Here is a 23,334-nt window from a genome sequence, read left to right as displayed (position 1 = left end):
AAATGTGGTAGTGTGTCTAGGAAGTTCATGACAGAATAAGGTACTGAATATAATCTCCAAGGGTTATTCCAGAAGTAGAATCGTGCACCATTTTCCTTCTGTGTATTTAAAGCTTCCTCCCCCCAAAAAGGGAAGATAGTATCCAGTACAAATCTTTAATAATAAAATAATAAGAAGTATTTATATGGATGGGCTGGATAAGTGAAAATAAAAGAAATTAACCGGCACTCGCTTTATTGGCAAAATATGGTTTGATTTATTAAAGACTTCTAAGTTTATGGTACTTGGGAGTTTAGGGTGCGTGGGGGTGGTGTGTTTTGTTTGGAGGATTTTTCTGTGGGTTTTTTTAAATACAGAAGTTTAATTGTTTTGGTGTTTCTCCTTTCTTAAAAGTGTCCTGTAATTTATCAGATGCTATTAGGTGACGGCTACAAGAAATGTTGATAAAGAAAATCAGAAAAGGCCATGCCTCTGCATCATTTTTAAAGGAAGCTTCTGAAATGAATTTATGAACTCTACAGTTTCATAAACTATATCTACAAATATCCTTTTATTTTTAATAAAAGGAATTAAGACATGAATTCAATTATACATTCTTTGACTTTATTTAGGGACACTTTCATTCTGATTCAGAAAGTCTCCACAGGCTCCACCAAAGTTTAGATTTCCTGCTGACAGAAAACAAAAAATGAAGAAAAAAGCCAAAAAAAAAAAAAACCCCAAATAAAAACCCCACCCAACTTTTATTTTTAATCCTCTAGCCTACAGCATAAGAAGTTTATGTGATGTTCTTGTAATAATTTTGCCTAGTAGGTCTTACAATATTCAAAACCTGTAAAAACAAAATTGTATTATAAAATTAAGATAATAATTCAGTCTGGATATCTATCAAATGGTGAACAATGCGTGTTCTATGAATTGGAACTATTTCCCTGATATCCAAATAAAGCTTTAATTCGTTGTCTTATAATTGGGTAACAAGCACCCTTTCTTTCCCTGATAACTGCTATTACTGTCAGGCAATCTAAAAAGCTAATTACTTGTTTTGAAAATCTAAATTTCAAATTTTTTTATTATTGTCTCTTAACCAAAATTTTAGGAGAAACCAAATGTTGATAAAGCAATCATTTTAGGACACCCTTAAATCCTGGTGATTAAACATGCTAAGTCCTAGTAATACGGGTAAAATCTTACCTGTTGGAACAAATAAAGTGTGTCCTTGCTTCACAACACATTTGTAACATTTGTCAACCTTGTCCCCAAAATATACTTCACTCTGGGTGACAGATGAACTCCAAGACTCATAGAGAGCCAAATTTTCATCAGTGGGCTTGATCAAATAGAATATCTTCTCACCCTATTAAACAAAAATGTCAAATAAATAAATGAATGTCCTTCTGGAGGCATACTACAACCTCTGAATCATTCCTAATGAAGTAGCAGATTGATCTAAATGGTAAGTATTCCATATCTCCATTATGGAATGTTAGGGCTTCCTAGCCCCAGTGCTTCCCAACTGTAATCCACCAAAAGCTCAATCAATAGTACACTAACCAGTTGGTGTCTTGTGATGTAAAAGCAGCAAACAAATCAACCAAAACTCTTCATTGGAGTATAAAAAATTCCAGCTTTTATGAACAATTTATGGATATGTGCACACATGCCAAATGAGAAAACATAAGATGAAACCACTTCGCCTTTTTTTTGATGTATACATGGTCAAAGTTTGTGAGAAGAATAAAAAGTTGAGTATGTCAATGATTTTCATTCAATTAATTTTTTCATACTAAAACCTCACTATATTACCTACCAATCTACTAAAATGATCAGTCAACTAATTACAGTCTAGAAGTCACCAAGAGCATGCTAAAATAAAAGCATAAAAATGCAACACCAACAATCAGTAATTCACTTTCAAGCTCCTCCCCCAGCTTTTTAAGAACAAAATTTCGTACAGGTGATAATGCCATGGCAGAAGGCTGCACACTGAATAAATTTTGTTCCACATAGTCATAAATCAAGAAGTCTTCATACCCAGAGAACATGGTACCAAACTGATGTTCCTCCAAAATCGATATGAAAATCAGTATAGCTGTCCTGGACACCCATCAAGCAATACTTCTGAACAAAAGGCTTAGGGAAGACAGAATCATCTGGCCAATAATTTTCCACCCATGAAAGCTTTCTGGCAATATCTGGTACTTCCACTAATTCAGACATCCTTTTAAAACAAACAAACAAAAAAGAACCATAAATATAATCAAGAGTAAGCACAACTCTTTTTAAATGACAGCTTTAAATTTTTGTTTCCTACAAAGTTATTACTTATGAATGAATAAAAATGTTTTATACCCGCATTACATCACAGTAGCTGTCTACATAAAATATACAGCCTCCTACCTTTCCCACTACAGACTTTATATTCCTACACATACTGTTCGGCTTAGTGAAAACCACTTCTATGTTCAATGAATTTAAGTCAGTACTCACTTTGTGTCCGAGAATTCCAGGCTGATCACATTCAATACTTTTGGTCGGTCGGGATTTGTGAAATACTTAATATAATTATGGAGCTTCATTTTACTGTCTGCTTGTCTTGCTACATCTATTACATCTATCACTTTGTCGCCACCTGTGAAAAATAGGATGACTTTCTTAAACCTATTGCAGATAAAAACAGCCACTTAAGGTGCTTGAGAAAAATTTAACTTTTTTCCAGCCTTTATCAAAACATTCCTGCACAAAAAAATCCACTGCTATCAGTATTCTCTTGGAACAGAGACAGATCAGTACAAAACAACTTTTTATTAGGTCTAACTTTAATTGCTATAATCAGCTAAGGACAGAAGTCAAAACACTGTAAAAAAAAAAAAATCCTCTTTCCTGTGGTTAACCCAAAAGAAAAAGAGCAATATAGAATGATTGCAACTGGTTTAAAAAAAAAAAAAAAAAATTGGGTTTGTGGCTGCAATTGGAAAGACTAGCATAGAGAAAGTTATCACGGCAGATCTATTCCTCACTCTTCCTATTAATCATCACCACAGCACTTGAATATTTAATACAAGGACCACTGCGAATTCTTCACAAATAATAAATCCTACTGCTTACAGCTTGTAATTCTTAGCAAACTGAACTAAACTTGTGCCATAATTGGTAAGTTATTAACGCTAAAAACTATGCAGGTACTCCTTCGCAAACATTCTACAAGCCCACTCCCACCCTCTTTATATACAGGCATAACTTTCAAGCACACAATAATTTCACTGAATAATTGTCATGAGCGTGTTTCACTTCCAAAGGCAACAAGGATTGGTTTACATATCGTGTATTTTGAAGTGATACGTCTGTAGAACTAGACAAGCAAGAAGCAACCTTTAACCAAGAGAAAGGACTAACAACAATATAATAAGAGTAATTGTTTTATGTCCATTTAGTTATACAATGGTCAAATTTGACAATTAACTTTGGAATGCTGGAATATATCTAGATGTACATTATAAACACAAAGTATGTTAAAATTGCAAGTTAGTATCATCTTGATAAATTCCAGTTGGAATAGTATTTATTCAGTTTTCTTATTTTTAATTTTAGTAACAGAATGGTAAATCTGTGACATTCTATTTTTTTTTCCCTAAACTGGAAAACCTGGCAGGTCAAAATATATGTATGAGAACAAGAAGACCAAGTTTCTCTCTGAATCTGAAGAGGCAGTATTCCAAAAGAAAAGATTCAGAAGTATCAGAATGATAATTACACTTTAAAGCAGAACACATTACTGTTTATTATCATCATAATGGTAACAATATACCCTATACTACATATTTCCTACATTCTGGTGCCATTGTAAAATGTTGATGGACAGAAAACCTACATTCAGCACACATCATTATATTAGGTTATCACAAGAACACAGACAAGGCCATATATAGACTTCTCAACTGTATGTTACAGGAAATGTCATACTGCAATTAGCTCAGTCTCTATTTCTCTGTACTGCACACTTACACGAGGCTGAAACAATTACAGACTGTCAAGAGATCTGATAGGAAAGAAACAGTCCTTGGGAAGCTCTAGCTCTCCTGCTAAAGGAAGCCAAGGTAGGAAATTTTCCAGGAAGAAAGATTTAATTCAGAAATGCCAATTTACTGAGCCCAAAACATTAAGTTTTGCAATATCCTAACCAATGATTAAACTTTATTGATCACAAGAGTGATTCAATTCCCACAAAGAACACAATCTTAGAAGTCATTACAGTTTATCAGTTTACAACACATAGCAGAAAAAGAAACCTGCATTCCATGTTTAGCTTGCACCATAATTAACATGTTTGAAAGTTGAAAAGTAAGACTGCACTCCTATCACAGGACGGAAGGAAGGAAGGAAGGAAGGACCAAAACCCCATAGCTTTAGTTTTACTTTCTGCTAGTCTTCAATTTAGAATATGTATTTAGCACCCTGGAAGCTCTTATAATCATGCAAATATTTATTTTAATTTACAGACAGGATCATTTGTAAGTACTCCAGCGTGACTCTTACCTACATAGCGTTCCACATCTAAAACAGAGAAAGTTGGAGGAGGAAGTCTGAGCCCCAGACCATCTAATTTAGGAACCATAATGGGAACATCAAACCCATGTTTTTCCAAGTATCTTTGTGTCAACTGGCTTCCATGCATTTTCAAAATTACTTCATCAGCACTGGTGGAAAGAAATAATAGAATATTACCATGACTGAAAAAAAAAAAAAAAATGTCACTGTTTGTGGGAGGACAGATGGGAACGGCTATATTTGAATCCAAAAGAAATGGACCCAGTGCTATTACATTAAGCATTTAACTAAAAGACAAAGAAAACAACCTAAACCAGCAAGGAAACATTTACTGTCATGCATAACCTGGGAACTCATAATCTTTCTGTATGACTGAACACAGTAATTTAAGAGGGTGGGGAAAAGGAATTCTCAGAGAAGGCATTCAAGTACATTTTGGTAACAACAACAACCACCTCCTTTAAAGAATTGTAAGTCATCATGTTTCAATGAGATAGCCTATCACAGACAGCTCAGGATGAAAGTACAACACGTTTCTCCACTTTCCTCTAAAGCACGTGAGAATGGATAGACTCCCAGCTCATATGAATGTTCTATGTTATTTGGAATGAAACTGAGGACTACTCCTGGACTAGAGGAATAGACAGACAATATTCTGACAGTTCAGGCACAAAAAAAGAAAAAGAAAAACCAACCACTTATGCTACTGCCCCTACACCCCCACAAAAACAAACAAACAAAACCCAGAAAACGCAAAACCCCCCACACCACCCTGCAGCAGTCCTGACAGACAACATAACTCAGTGCAAAACTCAACAGAGGAAGCTACTGCATGAAAAGGCAAATGTATCCATCTGAAACAGGGATGGGGCGGGGGGGGGATTCTAAGGGAGGGAGAAGTCATCCTCAACCTTAATTTTCTGAAGCAGAGAAATGTTAGTCACCTCCCCCAAGACACACTCAGCTGACAACATTTCTCTATTTTTTTCACTGAAATGTGTAAGTAAGCTTCTGTACCTTGGGAAACAGCGAGCCCGCAGCTGTTTAACGAAGGTCCGTGTTCCAGCCTGCACTGGTTTGGAACCATCATCCAACTCTGTGTAGTCATGTCTGTGCCAGTTCCTCCTCTTCTTCACTACAAGTTTCAGAAGGATTAAACTTCAAATTAGTTAAATCAGATGGCTCAGATTAGCAGTCATCCCACCAGAGATCCAGACATTCCTCAATCACATTATTATGATTAACAAACCTTATTGTTTAGGTAGGTGACACTCTACTTATCTGCAACAAACAAAATCTTCAGGACACCTGACAGTAATCCTCTATACTTCTATAGCTCCTTCTATGTGAGAACCTCAGTGCACATTATACATGATTTAAGACTCCATATCCAGTGCAGCACAAGCAAACAGCAGCAGCCTGAAACCTGTCCAAATCTAAAAAGTCAGCAACAAAACTAGAACTTTAATTTCCTAAAGCTTTTTTTTTTTTTTTAAATAAACGGAAGAGTTGTACCTCTTCAAGATCCATAGACTTCATTTTATGCATTAACAAAGAATCAACAGGACCTAATCCCATTGTGTTATCTCACCATACGAGCATACCCATATCCAGTCTGATAATATTACTACTATTCACTACCATATGCTATTTGAAACCAAACCACCTTTCTTTTATATACTACTTATGTCTCCGTAACAGTTTTGGGCATAAACTGTTTTGGGCAGGTGTGATCTATACTATGCAAGCACAATACATATAACGCATGCATTGTGCCCCAAAACAACCAGCTTCTGAGTGGTTTTAAGTTTTAATGCACTGTTACAGCATATTAATAAAGAACATAGGATAAATTAATGTTCTATTACAATTTGGGGCATCTGAAACTGATAGTTCAGTAGCAACTAAACTGCATTTTTAACAGTTCCCTGTACTTCAGTGGCCAAGGAAAATGAAAAACTAGCCATCCTCATAAAAACTGTTGTGTTGGTCTCCCCATGACAAATGACAGACACACAAATGAGAAAAAAAAAACTATTTTCAAGAATCATAGCATGGTTTGGGTTGGAAGGGACTTTAATGATCAGCTAGTCCAACCCCCCTGCCATAGGTAGGGACACCTTCCACTAGACCAAGCTGCTCAAAGCCCCATCCAACCTGGCCTTGAACACTTCCAGGGAAGAGACATCCAGAACCTCTCTGGGCAACCTGTTCCAGTGTCTCACCACCCTCATCATAAAAAAATTCTTCCTTATATCCAATATAAACCTACCCTCTTTCAGTTTAAAACCGTTACCCCTTGTCCTGTCACTACAGGCCTCAGTAAAAAGTCATCTTCTTTCTAAGTCCCCTTTATATATTGAAAGGCTGTAGTTTAGAACATTGTAAGCTGTATGCAGTCTCCCCAATAGAATTTTTTGGCCTTAAGTGAAGCAGAGGACAAAGTGACTTATGATATCATGGTGACCTTACTGCCCGTCTTCAAATTTTCATTATTTCGTGGCAAATTATTTCATAGTGGATATTTCATTAATTCATCTTCATCAACCACTCATTTTGTATCTTGATTTATAAAGAACACAAGCTTACTGCTTTGAAAGCAAGCCCTTGGTTGTATCATCTATCTGTTAGCAAATCGCACTTTGGAGCACTTGCTGACTATACAAATAAAACTGTATCTCTTGTACTCAAACATTCAACAGGCTGAGAAGCCCTACTAAATTCCCAACAGGTGCCTCGGCAAAAAGGACCACCATCTCATCATCTGGGAAAGTGACTCCAACAGTGCTCAACTCGCTACCTTTTTATTGACTTACCAGTATATCATTTACCACACTAAGAAATATACTAAGGGCACAGTAATTTTTAGGTTGCGTTTCAGTTTTTCCTAAAAAAGCCAAACTCTGCTCTACAGCATTAGATAGTTGCTACTGGAAGACTGCCCCAAGAAGATTTACTGATACCAGATCTACAATTCAACCACTAATATTAAGCAGAAATTTAGTTACATCTGCTGAGGAAACACAGAAGAGGGAAAAGCTACCGTTACTTGTCAACACAAATGGTGTTTTACAGGCATATACAAAACAGCCTGCAATGCAAATACAACACCCAGCTGAACAACTGTATTAATACAAATTTGAACTTTATGGAAGAGCTCATTCCTAAGTTTACCAAAGTCACGATGCACCCAAAATCTAAAAAAGTGCTAGCAATACTGAAAACACAGCTAACAGTAACAGGAAGAAAAGGATTTAAGAGGGGAAAGAAAAAAGTAGTTTCTAAAAAGTAAAAAAAAAAAATGCTGCTTCTCTGGAAAAAAAACAGTTGGTTATATAGGAATAACTGACACCTTATATAGTCATTACACATAAGAGGTAATTATTCCTACTGATAAGCTGTTTCCTACAGACGTGACAAAATGTACCCTTTAGAAGACATTCAAGAGAATTAACTGACATTTATAGCTATTTGCTAACCTGAAAACCAGTGCTGAAGAGCCTGCTTAATGAGCCAACTATCCAAATACAGTAAAACTTCATAAATAATGAAGCCAGGTTTATTAAGTTTTCAAAGCTATTTTCTCAGTCATAAAAAATAATACAAGAAATTAGTGGCTAATACTAATTTGCAACAGAGTAGTTTTTCATAAATTCACTGCTGTTATAACAGCTTATTAAAATTGTAAGATAAGCTGCTGAAGAGATTTTATAGCACAGAACCAACTTTTAAAAATCTGTCTTTCCAACACCTAAAAATCAGAAATTAAAGTCATTCCTTTACTTAGTACTTGGCAATGTATATCATCCTTCCATAAGTAAGAGAATACTGAAGAACAGAAAACAGTAACAGAAAGTTTTCCAACTTACATATCTCTTAATTCTAGACCTTTTATAACCCCACAAGACATTACAATAACAGTTGCAAGAAAAATAATTTAACTGAATGGATCCTCATGCTCAAATTAAAACAAACAAAAAAAACCTACATAAATTGAAATGCATATAGAACAGCTCCCCCTCCCAATTACTCCAAACTAGTGGAACGAACTAGTGTTCACCCTTGCTGTTCCTCAAAACTGAGGCACAACCTGCTGTGACAACACTAAAAATACATACACTAGAAGTACACTAGACAGTTGCAGGAGGGCTGAGAAAAGGAAAGGAGTGTGCTGGAAGTTTTCATGAAAAGTAAGCAGAAAGCTATTTTTAAGTTACATTCCTTATAAACTCAAAACAAGGGGCCAATAACTGTACATACTTTAGGCAAACACTATTCCCTGCCTTCTCACACTACTACTCTGTTTGCCTCAGAGGCCACATGTTAAGACTTCAAATGGGGACCATCAAGAGGTGTACATCTGTACAATGAGGCCCCAAGTCTTGGAAGTGGTCCTCTAGGTGATTGCCAGTGATCAAAAAGGCAAGAGAAATGTTAGCATAGGAAGTAAATCATACATACCACATACAGTAACATACAGTAAATCATAGAATACCACTTCCAAGGCCTAGTATATCATCTCATATTGTCAGCTCAGACCAAACACTGGCATTACTACCACATTCAGAAAAAACAGGTGGGAGGATATTTACAGAATTTGAGAAGATAAAACCAGATTAAGAAAGTAATGTCCTGACAACCACAGTCCTGTTAACATTTATTGCACCTCGTGCTCTCTTAAAGCTCTGGATTCTAGAGTCTGGTGACAGACCTGACTCCCAGCATTCATGCAAATAGAACATTTTCAGACTTAAGGATCACTGAGAAAAATTGGAAAATAACAAAATATAATATGAAGACTCTAAACCAAGTAAGCTAAGAAAACTCCATAATGTATTACTATTTTTTTAAATCACTCTTTTTTTATTATTCAGGATTTGGGGATTAATTATTCAGCATTTTACACGCACAGCTGCTTACTAAAGGTCTTGTAAAATTGTTGCTCTTCCAAATCAGCAAGAGGATTTATTTTTCTTTGAAATACAGGAAGAAATTGATTGGTTAATTTGATCTTTACATCTGACCATGCAGTAGCTTATTGAACTGATTGCAGTAGTTTATTGAAACTTTTACATAATTAATTTTGTAGAATACGGAAAGTAACCATCCATTTGGTAGTACGAAGTATGTGTTTCTTGCATATTTTTAATAAATTTTTTGCACTACATCATTTGATTAGATAATTATATACACAAGTGTCAGCTGAAATCACAGATATACTCGCCCTCTAATTCAAACAGCTGAATTTTTGTCTCTTTCAAAACTCCTTTAGACAAAGGGATTTTAGAATATGAAGCTGTAAATAACAATGCTTTTTTTATTCATGTACATAATTTCATATGATTGAAGCACTCTGGAGCATTGCTACAACACTTACAATCATGAGACATTATCAGCCTCTCTAAAGTAGAGCCCAAACCACAAACTATCATAGATTTGATTCTGACAGCTTCGCTGAGAACAATTAAAAAAATTCGAGGTGAAGACATATTTCAATATATCACCTCTGCTTGGGTTGATAAGTGACATGTCTGAAGCTTCTACTAAATCTAGATGATCTACTTACTTGAGGCAATATGAAGTAGTAAGGATAATTTTTACCACAGATTCTTGTCTTTTTGAGAAGACTTCCAACACAAAAATCACTCTTATCTCACTGTCAAATTGCTGCAGGTGAGACAGAGCTTGCATTAGAGCCAGCAGCCTCTGCATTACAAGAAAGGTTATTCACAGGCTTCATGGTGGAACATACTAGTTCTCCCAAATCAAGAAGAGAAAAGAAGTTTCAAATTTACTAGTTTATTATGTTGAAAGTCAGATATGATCACCCTTCTACTCCTCCTCCTAGTCCCTCTATTCCACAGAAAAAACAGGCAGAAAGGTAGGGAAAGAAATGGCTGTTACTTGTATTCTGATTTACAGGAGAGACATGCAGATTTTTAACTGAAAATGACAACTGGAATACTAAAAACTACAAGCATGTAAAACAGCATTTATCTTACCTTTAAGCCCCTAACCTAAAAGTAGCTAACCCTGAATTCGCATACTATGCAAGATACATATCATGCAACATACATTAATTACATCAATAAGTAATGCTTTATCACTTTGTTCATATTCCACAAGACTACCACTGAGGGTGCAGATTCTAGATCTTAAGTCACTGCTGACTATAAATCATTATGTGGTCTTCAAGCAAAAGAAACCACATTAGAAAACACAAATGACCATGACTTAGTGCTTGGAGGTTAAAGACACACAGTGCATACAAACATTTTTCAGGTCTGAACACAGAAACTTAATTCATTGTTAAAAAGGTGAAATTCATTTTTACATAGTTTCCTTTTGAGAACAGAAGTCATGAGGAAAAATTTAGGAAGTTGGATAAAGCAGTATCCTTTCAGTTGTTACAGAAAGACAAAAACTCTTCCATCTTTCCACTGCAGAGCTCTACAGCAAATTTATCTACTGAAAGGAGAACCAAAGAAGATATGCCTCTTGCTGCTCTGTTTCACAGACTCCTCTGGCAACTCTTAAAATTGCACAAGAACCTTGGTGGAAATTTGTTTATAAATCAGAAACCTGAAATTAGGAGCTGCATAACTCTCAAAGGCATAAATCGGAAGGGGAAAAAAAAAAAAAAAAAAAAAAAACAAAAAAACCACACACACAAAAACCAAACACACCACACCACAAACAAACACACACCACGCACAGGAAGTTCATATTCTCAGATTTCACTGGACTGTTGTGGCATATAGCCTACAATCATCAAGAACGGTAAAACAGCTAACTCCTACATTTTCTCCAAGTTGCCTTCCTAGGTATTAGAATTTTGATGATTAAAATACAGGAACCTTAAGCCATCTTTTGGATTTTCCTCCTTTTTTTTTTTTTTTTTTTTAAACTATGATTCCCTAATTTTCATTCTCTCACTCTGTCAAGTCCAGATTGTTTTCTTCTAGCTCTGTGCGCTTTGATTTCTCTAATCCATAGCAGTGGCTCGTATTTTATTCTCTCTGCATCTCCAGATCAAGGAATCTTTCAGGATGGTTTGTTTGGTTTGTGTTGGTTTTGTGGTTTTGTTTTATCAGCTCAGAGTTAGTCATGTAGAACCAGCACCTTCTAAGTAATCAAACTAATCTTGAACGTTCTTCTGAACAGTCTTTTTCAGTTGTACATTGTACTGGGTTTGTGTGGCAAGGTTTTGGTAGCTGGGGGGGGGCTACAAGAGTGGATTCTGTGAGAAGCTGCTAGAAGCCTCCCCTGTGTCTGACAAAGCAAATGCCAGCCAGCTCCAAGAAGGACCTGCTGCCGGCCAAGGCCAAGCCCATCAGTGACAGTGGTAGTGCCTCTGGGATAAAAGATTTAAGAAGGGGAAAAAAAGTTGCTGGGGCACAGAAACTGCAGCCAGAGAGGTGAGTGAGAACACGTTAAGAGAAACAGCCCTGCAGACACCAAGGTCAGAGAAGAAGGAGGGGGAGGAGGCGCTCCAAGCACCGGAGCAGAGATTCCCCTGCAGCCCGTGGGGAAGACCATGGTGAGGCAGGCTGTACCCCTGCAGCCCAGGGAGGTCCACAGTGGAGCAAATATCCACCTGCAGCCCGGGGAGGACCCCACGCCGGAGCAGGTGGGTGCCCACAGGAGGCTGTGACCCCTTGGGAAGCTGGCACCAGAGCAGGCTCCTGGCAGGACCTGCGGATCTGTGGACAGAGGAGCCCACGCTGGAGCAGGTTTTCTAGTAGGACTTGTGACCCTGTGGGGGACCCACGCTGGAGCAGTCTGTGCTTGAAGGACTGCACCCCGTGGAAGGGACCCACGCTGGAGCAGTTCATGAGGAACTGTAGCCCGTGGGAAGGACTCGCGTTGGAGAAGTTTGTGGAGGACTGTCTCCCGTGGGAGGGACCCCACGCTGGAGCAGGGGAAGAGTGACGAGTCCTGCCTCTGCGGAGGAAGGAGCAGCAGAGACAATGTGTGATGAACTGACCCCAACCCCCATTATACCCCGTCCCCCTGTGCCACTGTGGGGGGAGAAGGTAGAGAAAATTGGGAGTGATGCTGTGCCCCAGAAGAAGGGAGGGGTGGAGGGAAGGTATTTCAAGATTTGGTTTTACTTCTCATTACCCTCCTCTGGTGTATTGGTAATAAATTAAGGTAATCTTCCCCAAGTTGAGTTTGGTTTTGCCCATGACGATAATTAGTGAGTGATCTCTCCCTGTCTTTATCTCAACTCATGAGCCTTTCATTATATTTTCTCTCCCCTGTCCAGTTAAGGAGGGGGAGTGACAGAGTGGCTTTGGTGGGCACCTGGCTTCCAGGCAGGGTCAACCCACCACAAACATGGAGAGAAAACAGACTGGAAGTATAAAATAAAATTTGAATAACCCATACTTACTTAGAGAAGGTCCATGGAGAATTGCGCAGTTGGGACAATGGTACAGATCAATGTCAACAGCATGGTGCTCCTCTACCCCAACACAGCTGGAATAATATTTTTAAAATGTTAGTGAGAATACATGCAAGATTTATTTTTTAACCTAAAAATAATTAAATCCTAAGTTTTTGCCAGAACATGCTTAGTCTACAAAATATTAATGAGATACCAAATTACCTCAACTACTGGGTTGCCACATAAATTTTGAATAATAATTTATCGCTGAACAGAGAACACCATTTAAAAAAAAAAAAAAAAATCACAGAAAGGAAACAAGAATCAAATTTCTTTAAAAATGTGTCCACAACATATACCATTACCCCTCAACACCCCCAAAAGCTTTGATCCTAATTACAGGAAACAGTTCATGCAAAATCATTCAGGCAATTTGCCTTATAAAAGTTATGTTTTCAAAAAAATTCTAAAGTCTCTATGCTGTCAATTTATAGATGATACCATGGATTTTTTTCTTGGTTTTTCTTTCCTTTTTTTTTTCCTGCAAAAAGCACATAACTGACTCCTACCCTCCAAGACAAATCAATGAAGAACATTTTCATATTCTTCCTGAAATCTTTACAAAGTTACACAAGTGACCCCACAAATCACTTTGCAGAAGTGTTTTTGTTTTAAAATAGCAACAAGTATTTCAAAGAGCACTTGAGAGATGTAATGTTTTCCCAGTGCCCATTTTTTCCCAGATACAACAGTCAAAGTGGGATTAAAGTTGAAGATGTTTGTCACAGTCATGACAAAGCATCTACACTGCTGTGTATCTAAATAACACAATTTAACACAATTTAAAAGTCAAAATTAAGTACATTTTCTTAGAAGTTGAAACACTAGAGGTTAATTGGAGAAGACATGCTTTTGCACAAAGTTCTCAAGACAAAAAAAAAGTAATCCCTACTTGCTGATAGAATCTGAATCTTAGCAGAGCTCTTTCTCTCAAAGGTCATTGACACTTATAAAATTGCTGACTTCTGTATAATACAGAAGCAAGACTACAACATGGAACATTTACACCAAAATTAGGTATTTATATTCAATGCATTCTAGTAACATGAGAACTTGAACAGTACTCCATTCAGGTAACCCGTTTCGTATCAAAAGTGTAATGACAGCTTAAACACCGAAGCTTTGAAATGATCCAGCTACACAAAGTCTTTTCCCTCGCAGCCTAGTGCCAAATCTGCTGACACGCTCCAGTAAGTGTCAGTACATGCTGCCAAAACAATATACTGAACAGTCTAGCATTCAAAGCGCACCAATGAGCAAATCAAATCTGAAACTGAAGAGCATCTCCCATGTAACTATCAATAAGTACACCATTCTGAATTCTCTATGAACAGATTCAGCTGGTTCTTCTACTTCTCCATTTGCTACATACCACATGAAATTTAGAAATTATATAGCTTTTTTATATACATACTATTTTAAAATCTAAATACAAAACTCAGCTGCCACAGGTCATCACAATTCTTGCAATATTTAGTATCTGTTTTAAGACCAACAACTACAGAAATCGTTATTACATGAAAATTCAGCTGACACATAAACAAAAAGGAAGGCAGAAGCAGTCTTTAAAAATACATGCCCCATTTCCTTCTGCTTGTGTTCTCTCTCTTTTTATAGAATAGATGAGTGACTCATAATCCTATGTATAATAAGAAAACTGTTTTAAAATGTACACTCTAAAAGCCCCAAATGAGAAGGCTGGTTTTATACATCCTTAGGAATTCCATTATTTTAGCTAAATTTCTCATTTTTGAACAGCTAAAGATATTTATGTTGGACTGTATCTTGATCCAAGTTTGCACAATTATTCAAGGAAACACAGTGCTCCATGGGAAAACTTCACTTACTCCCTTTCCTTTTTCTTGGTGTTTGATACATTCATCATCACCCCACTCAGATTATCTTGCTGACTAACAGTAAAAAATTTAAATCAAAGTATAGTAAAAATACCTTCAAGCTTTGACAATTGTTTGTCATATTCTGTTTAAGAATGTTAATTTTATTGTCTCTTATAGAATGTTACAGATAGCCTGAAAATAAAGCAGAAATTCTGTTAAGTACTAAACACTTTCTCCGACTTGATTAATTCCATAACCTTTCATGAAGGTACATGGGGTTTTGTGTACAGAGACAGCAGGTGACACTGGAATGGTATTAGAATAGCTGGAATAGCCATTCAAGAAAGCAAGCAAACGTTTTTGGTCTACCATTTATGCCCTAAACTCAGAGCTAACTGGAAAGGCAAAACACTAACTGGGAGATACTGGAAGTGAATCTAGTAGCAGATACCTGACTGATGCAAAGGGCAAGTGAGGTGCCAGCACCTCCAAGAACAAGCATTGCCAAGGATGCCAGAGAGCATATCAATCACATACACCACCATTACAAGTGACTTTCCTGAGTCCCTTTCCCCAACACACACAGATGAACCTGACATTAATCATTCTGGCTATGAGCAAGTAATCAATTACTGTCGTAAGTGCAACTTCAGACCTAGAGCATCAGAGCAAGGTCACCAAGAGGTATCAGAGAGCCTGGAAAGCATTAACATACTCAAACACAGTAACACTGCCAATCCACTAATGTTTTCCTGAATGAAGTATCATTATTACCCTTCACCTCGCCATCCATTTGGATTGAAATGTCTTTAGTGTGTATTACCTAGTTTCTGAATTGCTCATCTCCTGCAGGGAGGCTGTAGACTAATCCTCAGGAATGGTGAAAAGTTTACAGTATTAACAAAATAAAAAATAAAATACAATAATAATTAAAAAAAACTAACTGTAAGAGACTATGCAAAAATACATCTCTAATTCTCTTCTTGAAGGTGGAAGGCCTGAACAGGCCCAATTGTACTTGAAAAGGTTCTAGAAGCAGCAGCAAGGTAGAAAAATTTAGTTAAAAATAGACTCCACGATATCAGTCTCTGAGTGGTCAGACTTTCATAACTTCCCCAAGGTGTCTAGTATCAATGCAAGGTCAGCAAAAGGTAGTAGAAGAATTGGGGAAGTGCTAAGTTTTTTCACATACAAGAACATACCCATCCCTGGCAACTGAAGAAATCCCTTGCTACTCAAAGTTCAAGGAACCAATTCTCCAGACTTAAGTCTCACTAGAAGGTGGATGGTTTTGATTTAGTCTCAAATTTCCATTTGATTATTTGAGCTATGTAAAAAGAGCAAGTGTAAATCAAAAACAATCAGAAGAGGACTATCTAACATATCTGATAGATACCAATGGACTTCTGCTGTTCTGTAAAGGTAAAATAAAGCTTCTTTCATGGGACAGTGAGAGGGGGGGAAAGTCCTGCAGAGGCTGGTCTCTACTGCAGTATTGCTATTAATTTAGAATTTAAGAGATGAGTACTGATAATTCGGTATCACAGATTCAACAACCATTTCACAATTATGCTGGAATGCCTTGTACAAGGCGTTTGCAAACTACCTTTCATCTTTTCCAAGCTTTAAAATTACTGAAAATTACATTTTCCAAGATCCCCCCTATATTCTCCCTGAATAAACACTATGGGTGATGTTCTTTTTCTTTCTCTACTATCCTATTTCTGAACAAGAACTTGGCACATCCTCTTCTTCTAGTCCACCCTTGCAGCAGCACCCACAACTTTTCCTTGCTATGTCTCAGAAAGCACCGCAGGCTTTATCCGTAAAAGGAGAAAAAAGCACATGTCTTAACATCCAGTAGGAAAAAAATCAATAAAAATCCTGACCAGTGGAAAAACACTAGGAGTATTAGAGCATGTTCCCTGTTACAAGGAATGCAGGGCTATAGACAATTACTAGGGGTATAGGCATGTTTCCTATTATCTGACAGAGCAGATCCCCAAAATCCTTTTTCAATTTCCAGTTATCCACAGAACCGCTGAGAAGACACATAGATACTGAGTCCCTACTGTGTCTTAACAGGATGAAGAAAGGAGTAAGTCAACTCTAGAGGTAGCAAAGATTCATTAGTAACAGGACAGCCTTAACTGCCCCAAAACTTAAGTCACTACTGCAGGGTACAGTCTCATATAATATTAAACTGAATGTTGCTGTTGCTGCTGAAAAAAGATCCCACCCTCCTTCCTTCAACTGTCTGACCATGGACTTCCATTGTTTCTCATACAAGATCTAAACCATCAGGCAGCCACATGACACATCAGTTCAACAAGCTGATCCAAAGGAAAAAAGTGAACCACCATTCAACTCACTTTTTCAGATAGGCTTTAGACCCTAACAATAAGATTCCTATAAATAAAAAATAAACAAAATGGTACATGTTACAGTTATATGCAGTTATTTAACAAATATATAACTTAATGTTACTTTCAAGACATGATATTTGAAAATATTCTGTTATTTCATCCCTACACTTTTTTGTCTTTCTAAAAATCTTTGCTGAACAACAGGAAAGATGTCTGTTTAGCAACCTTATGGCGACAATATACACATATAAGAAAGAGACTGACACTTGCTTTTTTAGTATCAGGCCTTATTACTGAATGTCAAACCATCAAAGATGAGATATATTTCTATTAATATACTGAGCAAATAACTCTAAGTAGTAGGCAAGTATCATAGCTTTCAGTTTACCTTTATCGAAGCTTTCAGTTTACCTGTAACAAGGTCTGCTGTTGCTACTTTCAGTCCTGATCTGTTTGAGTGTAACAAAACCCAAAATACTATTGCATTTATTATTCACGCACATTCTTCTATTGAGAAAGAAAATCGGTATATGTAATTTCTCACTCAAGTAACAGTGCTCTTCACTCCCTCAAAGCACAGAGGCTAAAATAAATAAAATCAGTACATTACATCTTGTCAAAGAAAGCTCAACTCCACAGAATAGATCCTGACAAGTAGAAAACTAATAGGAAAATTATGATCAATGGAACAAATCTATCAAGTTACATAATGATACAGGTTCAGTTACAGATACAACAAAACCTTCTACCTACATTTAGGGATGTAGCCATGTATTCAACATAATCACCACGGTACCCAAAATCTCAGGGAAACAACACTGACATACGTTATTTGTACACTGATTCTTCCATTCCATAATTCCAGTCCAGTCTGAAAGTGAGTTGATCTGGTTTTGAAACGGAACACATGCTTTTTTCCAAGATCTGGATTTTAAGTACAAGTAGTTCAATTTATTGAAATTGCTAGAATGAAGTTGAGAGAAAGGGCCATTACTTTTACAAAATACTTTGACATCTGAATATTTGATGTAATCAGTCTAATCTTACTTCTCATCATCTACGTTTATGAAAAGATTGTGTGGAGAGCTCATTTTCTATACAATGATTTCATGTAACTATTAGGAATTTAAGCAAAAGAGTAAAAAGACTGTTCAAACTGCAGTCAAAAGAAGTACATGCTCAGGAAATCCAAAGAACTTCACATGCAGAAATCCACACTGAAGTCAAACAACCTTTTCACTACAATGTAAGACTGTTAGGAAGAGACTCACAGTCCAGCTAAATTCATAATAGCATTGACCATCATGGATTATGTGTAACAGTTTTAGGAGAATTACTTTTCCTAGTGACAATTTCCTGACAAGGCCAAGTTAACATTACTGAAGTACTTCTGATGTATTCCTTCTGTTTAGTATCATCTATTAAGCACATACCCAATTTCTCCCTCTTTCTGACACGAACTGAGATTTCTACTTATTCTTCCCAACCAGACTGATTGCATCAAGCTGCTTTGAAAGAGTATTTATAATGTTTTCATTCCTGTCCTTTTAAAATCATTGTTTTACAGAAATGAAGGTCTGAAGGAGCCTAGATCTTTTTGTGTGGATTTTAGCAAAATAAGCTGCCTCAAGAAGATCCGAAAAATAACATTTAATAAAACTGCAGCAGACCTCAAAACTAAAGACCATGCAGTGACAGCAGAGAGAAAAGGCATTTTAAAAGCAGCAGTGATAGCTGAAGGCCTTATTTCAGTGTGAAACCGATGAGATAAACCAGGATGATACCAGCAAGTGTATCAAGACATAAGATTTATAGGAAAGAAAGAAAAAAATATATATGTATATCGATCTGACCTGAAGAAAATTTTTTTAGCACTTTAAAACCAGTAATCAGTGTAACCCTGCACATAGGAAGCAAAGTACTCTGCTCAGGAATTCAGAAAGATTCTCTGTAGCAGTTCAGACTCCCACCTTTCTCCATTCATTCTCCCAGTGTGGCCAGACTGACACACCAAAGAAAAGGAGAAACAACAGCCCAATCTTACTTCAAGCACTGTGTCTTGGCGGAGTTGCACCTGCTAGAAGCATGTTGAAGTAAATGAGAGCTATCCTGTCCTTCCCACAACTGATGCAGGAAAAAGGATTAACATTGGATTTCAAGTAATTCTAGGAATACTGGAGTCCAAATTTATCTGACCACAGCTAACATGAATTTTAGTTCTGGTTATAATGCAAAGTCCATAGCGGCTTTGCTTTCCTATTAGGTAGCATAGGCCTTACATACACAAAAGAATACACGTATTAGTTATTTGGTTCAAGGAGAGAGGGCATTGGAAGGGGAAGAAAAAGGACAGAAATTAACTGTCTCCCTATACGCTGACAACAAAGGTTTTCTAGGTCTTTAAGAAAGTTTTTCCATCATGTATTTTTATCTCCTCCTCAAGACTCCAAGCCAACAAAAGTTTACCTCTTCCCCTCCAAGATATTCCAGAACCTAGTAAAAGCCCCTGACGCATAACTGCGTCTTATTTACATAATTTGCCTTATTTCAATTCCCAGTCAGGGTTATTCTGTTATAATTGTGCTTACAAATGAGAAAAGAAAAAAATAATCCTAAACTTACAACTAAACAAAAATAAGTACTTTAAAATAATACCTACAAACCACAGAGGCTTTAAAGGCAGAACCACCGCTCTGTCTTGATTCTATGAAAAGAAAAACAACAACAAAAAAACCACCAAACCACAAAATCTTCAACCCATTTAAAACAGCTGCCATGGCTATCTTGAAAGAGACATCTTAACTGAGTGCCTGTGTGTGGTTGTATTCTACCCAACAACAAACTACTACCCAAAATTGCTACCATTATTTCCCTAGCAGAAAAAGAAAAAGAAATAGGCTAAGCTCTACTACAGAGATAACAAGAGGGTGGAAAAGGGAAGTCAGTATACAAGTTAATTAAACCTTCACTCATTCAGAAATAAAGCAAATATGACAACTGTAATACAGCATATGAAGGCCACTCTTTTTACTGAAAGAAGATATAAAAAATGAAATGTAAATAAGCTTTTATTTTTTTGGTTATATATTGTCTACACACATTCACTTGCCTCAACTTTTACATTCTTAGTTGTTCGTCTTAATCTTCCTCAGCGCCAACTTGCACACAGACTCCTGTTAATTATCACTCTGTCTCTAGCCATCTTAATGCAACATTGCATATGATGTGGTTTTAAGAATTACTGGCATCCCAAGTCCTTTGACCACAATCAACACAAATTTCAGTTCCAGTTCCAGTGTAGTTTCCTATTAGGTAGCAAGGGCCTTTTGTACACAGAATAGACATACTAGTTGCTTGTAAGAGAGAGGGCATTGGAAGGGGAGGAAAGAAGAGACAAATTAACTGAATTGCAAACACACAAACAGCCTATGAAGAGAAACTGAGGTTCAACCCGAAATGACAAACAAATCTTAGGAAGCAATGACATGATATAGCTTGCATTGATCTAACAGCTTGCAGCCACTGGAAGAGGCAGATTACTCATTCCCTTCCAAGCAAACACTCCCACTCCCCTTCCCTGCAATGGCCCTGGTACTTGTCTGGTTACAAGGCAACCTGTTTTCACTTGCTTATCCAACGAAAACTAACCTAGCCAGTTTTTTGCCTGTTTACCAAGTTAGCTTACAGCACCATCGGACAACTATCAGAGTCAATCCACGAGAGGGAGTGGGACTATGTAACCTGGAGAGAGGAACATGAGAAGCCGGACTGCCCCTTTTGGCAACGGAAGTCGCTAGACCCAGTCAGACCTACTGTTGACCTTCACCTTCATTATTCTCTAATACTCAGAACTACTCCGATCTAATAAATTGCCAATAGCTTACCAATTAGATTGCAGGGAACATCCCTCCCTGCATCTGAAAAACTTCCTAGAATTTAATCATATACCCTGCACAACATCGAAAAAGATGTTACTAAGTTCCAGAGATGCATACATTGGCACTAGATGCCGTACGTGAACCAAGGTTTCTTAGATAGCACAACATTTAAGATGGTCTTGTCTGACTGCCTTTAGGTATCCCAATCCTTCTTTGATGAAGTGTTTAGTTTTATCAGTTCCTTGAGACCAGTTATCTGTAGCTCCAGCTACGAGAGTAGCTGAGGCAAGTACCAGGCAGATGTATGACTTCATGCCACTACCAATACGTTATTTGCCTATAAAACACTCTTTCCAGTAATTCACTGAAGTACAGCCGTAACTATAACAGTCCAGAAAAACAAACAAGTGACCCAAACAGTTTGAAAGCTACATTTCTAAACCACATCAAACATGGCTTTCCATAAAGCAGGACAAGATCAGAAGGACAGGTTTTCAGCTAGATTCCCACCTCCTAGTTTGAGAGAAACATGATGACCATTCTGAAGTGTGAAGATATCTACCTGCTCTTAATAAAAGAAGTATCGTTTTATGGCAGCTTTTAGGGAAACAACAAGACTTAATGTTTAATGCTCACTCACAGCAGTTTCTGAATTCCAGAATTACCTACACCCAAGTCTCACAAAAAAATTTTATAATAATATTCTTATGTAACAAGCATCTCTTTAATACTAGATACTAGGCCAACCACCTCTTTTAGGCGATCTGCACTGTATATTAAAAGCAGTTTTTAATTTATTAGGGAATTTGTTGGTATGTCTTCAGGAGTTCCATTTCCTTCTCAACAGGTAGAAGCGTTGACTGTTCCTCATCAACGAAGGGCATGGACTGCAGCCTCCTACAGAGAGAGTACTAGCTGGTTATTCCGGTTGCCTAATAAAGATGAGCTGTTTAGAAAGATCAGGTTGCCTAATAAAGATGAGCTGTTTAAAAAGATCATGAAGCATGACAAGTACTATCAGTACTGTGTTATTTTATGCAACGCACAGTCTGTAAAGCTTTTGACGTCCTGAGTAATACTGTCAGTAGGCACCATCAGACCTGTGTTGTTCTCAAGCACAGTGGTAGAAAAAGGTTTGGAGGTGAACAGTAACAAACCCACAATGGCTTCCTAGCCTGAGGGGATTGATTAGGAAGTTAATTATTGTTTTTAAACTGTGCCCCTTCATTAGAAAATGATGTCAGGCATGATTTGAAAATATGACTTTCTGCTAACAACACCAGGCAATACCCTTTTCTGTCTCCCATGTTCTAGGACCAGTAACCAGTATTAGCACAACCTTAAGACTCCATTGCTGCAAATCCCTTATTCCTGGGTTACTATAGGACTGCGCTGCTACTTTTACAGACCGCAGCAACCGCAAACTTGGCTTCAGCCTGCTTTATACACCTTTTAATTGGCTCCTTACACCAAATACAGTTTATCACCTACCTGGTTTAAAAATTTCTGAAACAGACTGGTTTAAAGATCTCCTCGAGCCTCCTACTAAGTAGCCTTAACACTCACAGTAGCATTCAGAGTCTCTGCAGCTGTTCCCAAAATGAATCTTTTATTGCCTTCAAAATTCAACTCATTAAATAGGTCTCCTTTAAGAAAGAAAAAAAAAAAACCAAAGACATTTTTAAAGTCCTCTGCTTCTCAACTGTGTAATTCTTCCTCCAACCTACAATATTTTTCAGACATTGCTAAGAACTTTTTAGTAAGCAGAGTAATTTCTGCATCTTCTAAGCACAACAGAAAATAATATATGATAGCCCCTATAGCTTTGAAATACCTTACATTTCTAAGGCAAATAGACTTGCAGGCAATAGCAAGTAGAGACAGATGCTTCATTTCTGAAGAAATCTGAAAGCAAACTGGCTCATCATCTCTAGCTCACCATCCTCATTTCAAACGCAGATGGAGTAGCTGATTACATTAACTTCTATTTAAGCTATGATACAAGCAAACTGTTTCAGATACACAGATAATGAGTTTAAATATCAGATGTTACATTGGCTGGCTGGCAGAGCAGCAAGTAGATTAAGCTCCTTCAATCAACTAGATAATGCCTATAATTTAGAGATCTTTATTGGATTCTCAGCTCTTTATAGAGGTCCAGAGGGGCATACTGGCCAAAACTGCATCCACGCAGTCCATAACTTATCAAGAAGTCACTGTTACACATTATTCCATCTACAGAAATCTAACTGTTC

At 37.2% G+C, this 23,334-nt stretch overlaps 1 protein-coding gene across 2 annotated transcripts in view; it reads right to left on the bottom strand.

Annotated features, from left to right (window-relative positions):
• KDM7A (lysine demethylase 7A) overlaps positions 1 to 23,334 on the bottom strand; it is a 70,033-nt gene that overhangs the window by 32,101 nt on the left and 14,598 nt on the right. For both annotated transcript variants that reach the window (XM_052788990.1, XM_052788991.1), the window contains exons 2-7: positions 12,944 to 13,029; positions 5,566 to 5,683; positions 4,537 to 4,697; positions 2,491 to 2,632; positions 2,035 to 2,221; positions 1,195 to 1,357 (exon numbers count right to left, since the gene is read on the bottom strand). In XM_052788990.1, the coding sequence (XP_052644950.1) occupies positions 1,195 to 1,357; positions 2,035 to 2,221; positions 2,491 to 2,632; positions 4,537 to 4,697; positions 5,566 to 5,683; positions 12,944 to 13,029 (857 nt within the window). The remainder of the gene's footprint in view (positions 1 to 1,194; positions 1,358 to 2,034; positions 2,222 to 2,490; positions 2,633 to 4,536; positions 4,698 to 5,565; positions 5,684 to 12,943; positions 13,030 to 23,334) is intronic.

This window comes from Harpia harpyja, chromosome 6, assembly GCF_026419915.1.
Source record: "Harpia harpyja isolate bHarHar1 chromosome 6, bHarHar1 primary haplotype, whole genome shotgun sequence".
NCBI classification, from domain to species: domain Eukaryota; kingdom Metazoa; phylum Chordata; class Aves; order Accipitriformes; family Accipitridae; genus Harpia; species Harpia harpyja.
Note: the sequence above shows the minus strand (reverse complement) of the source record. Positions and strands in the feature narration are given on the sequence as shown.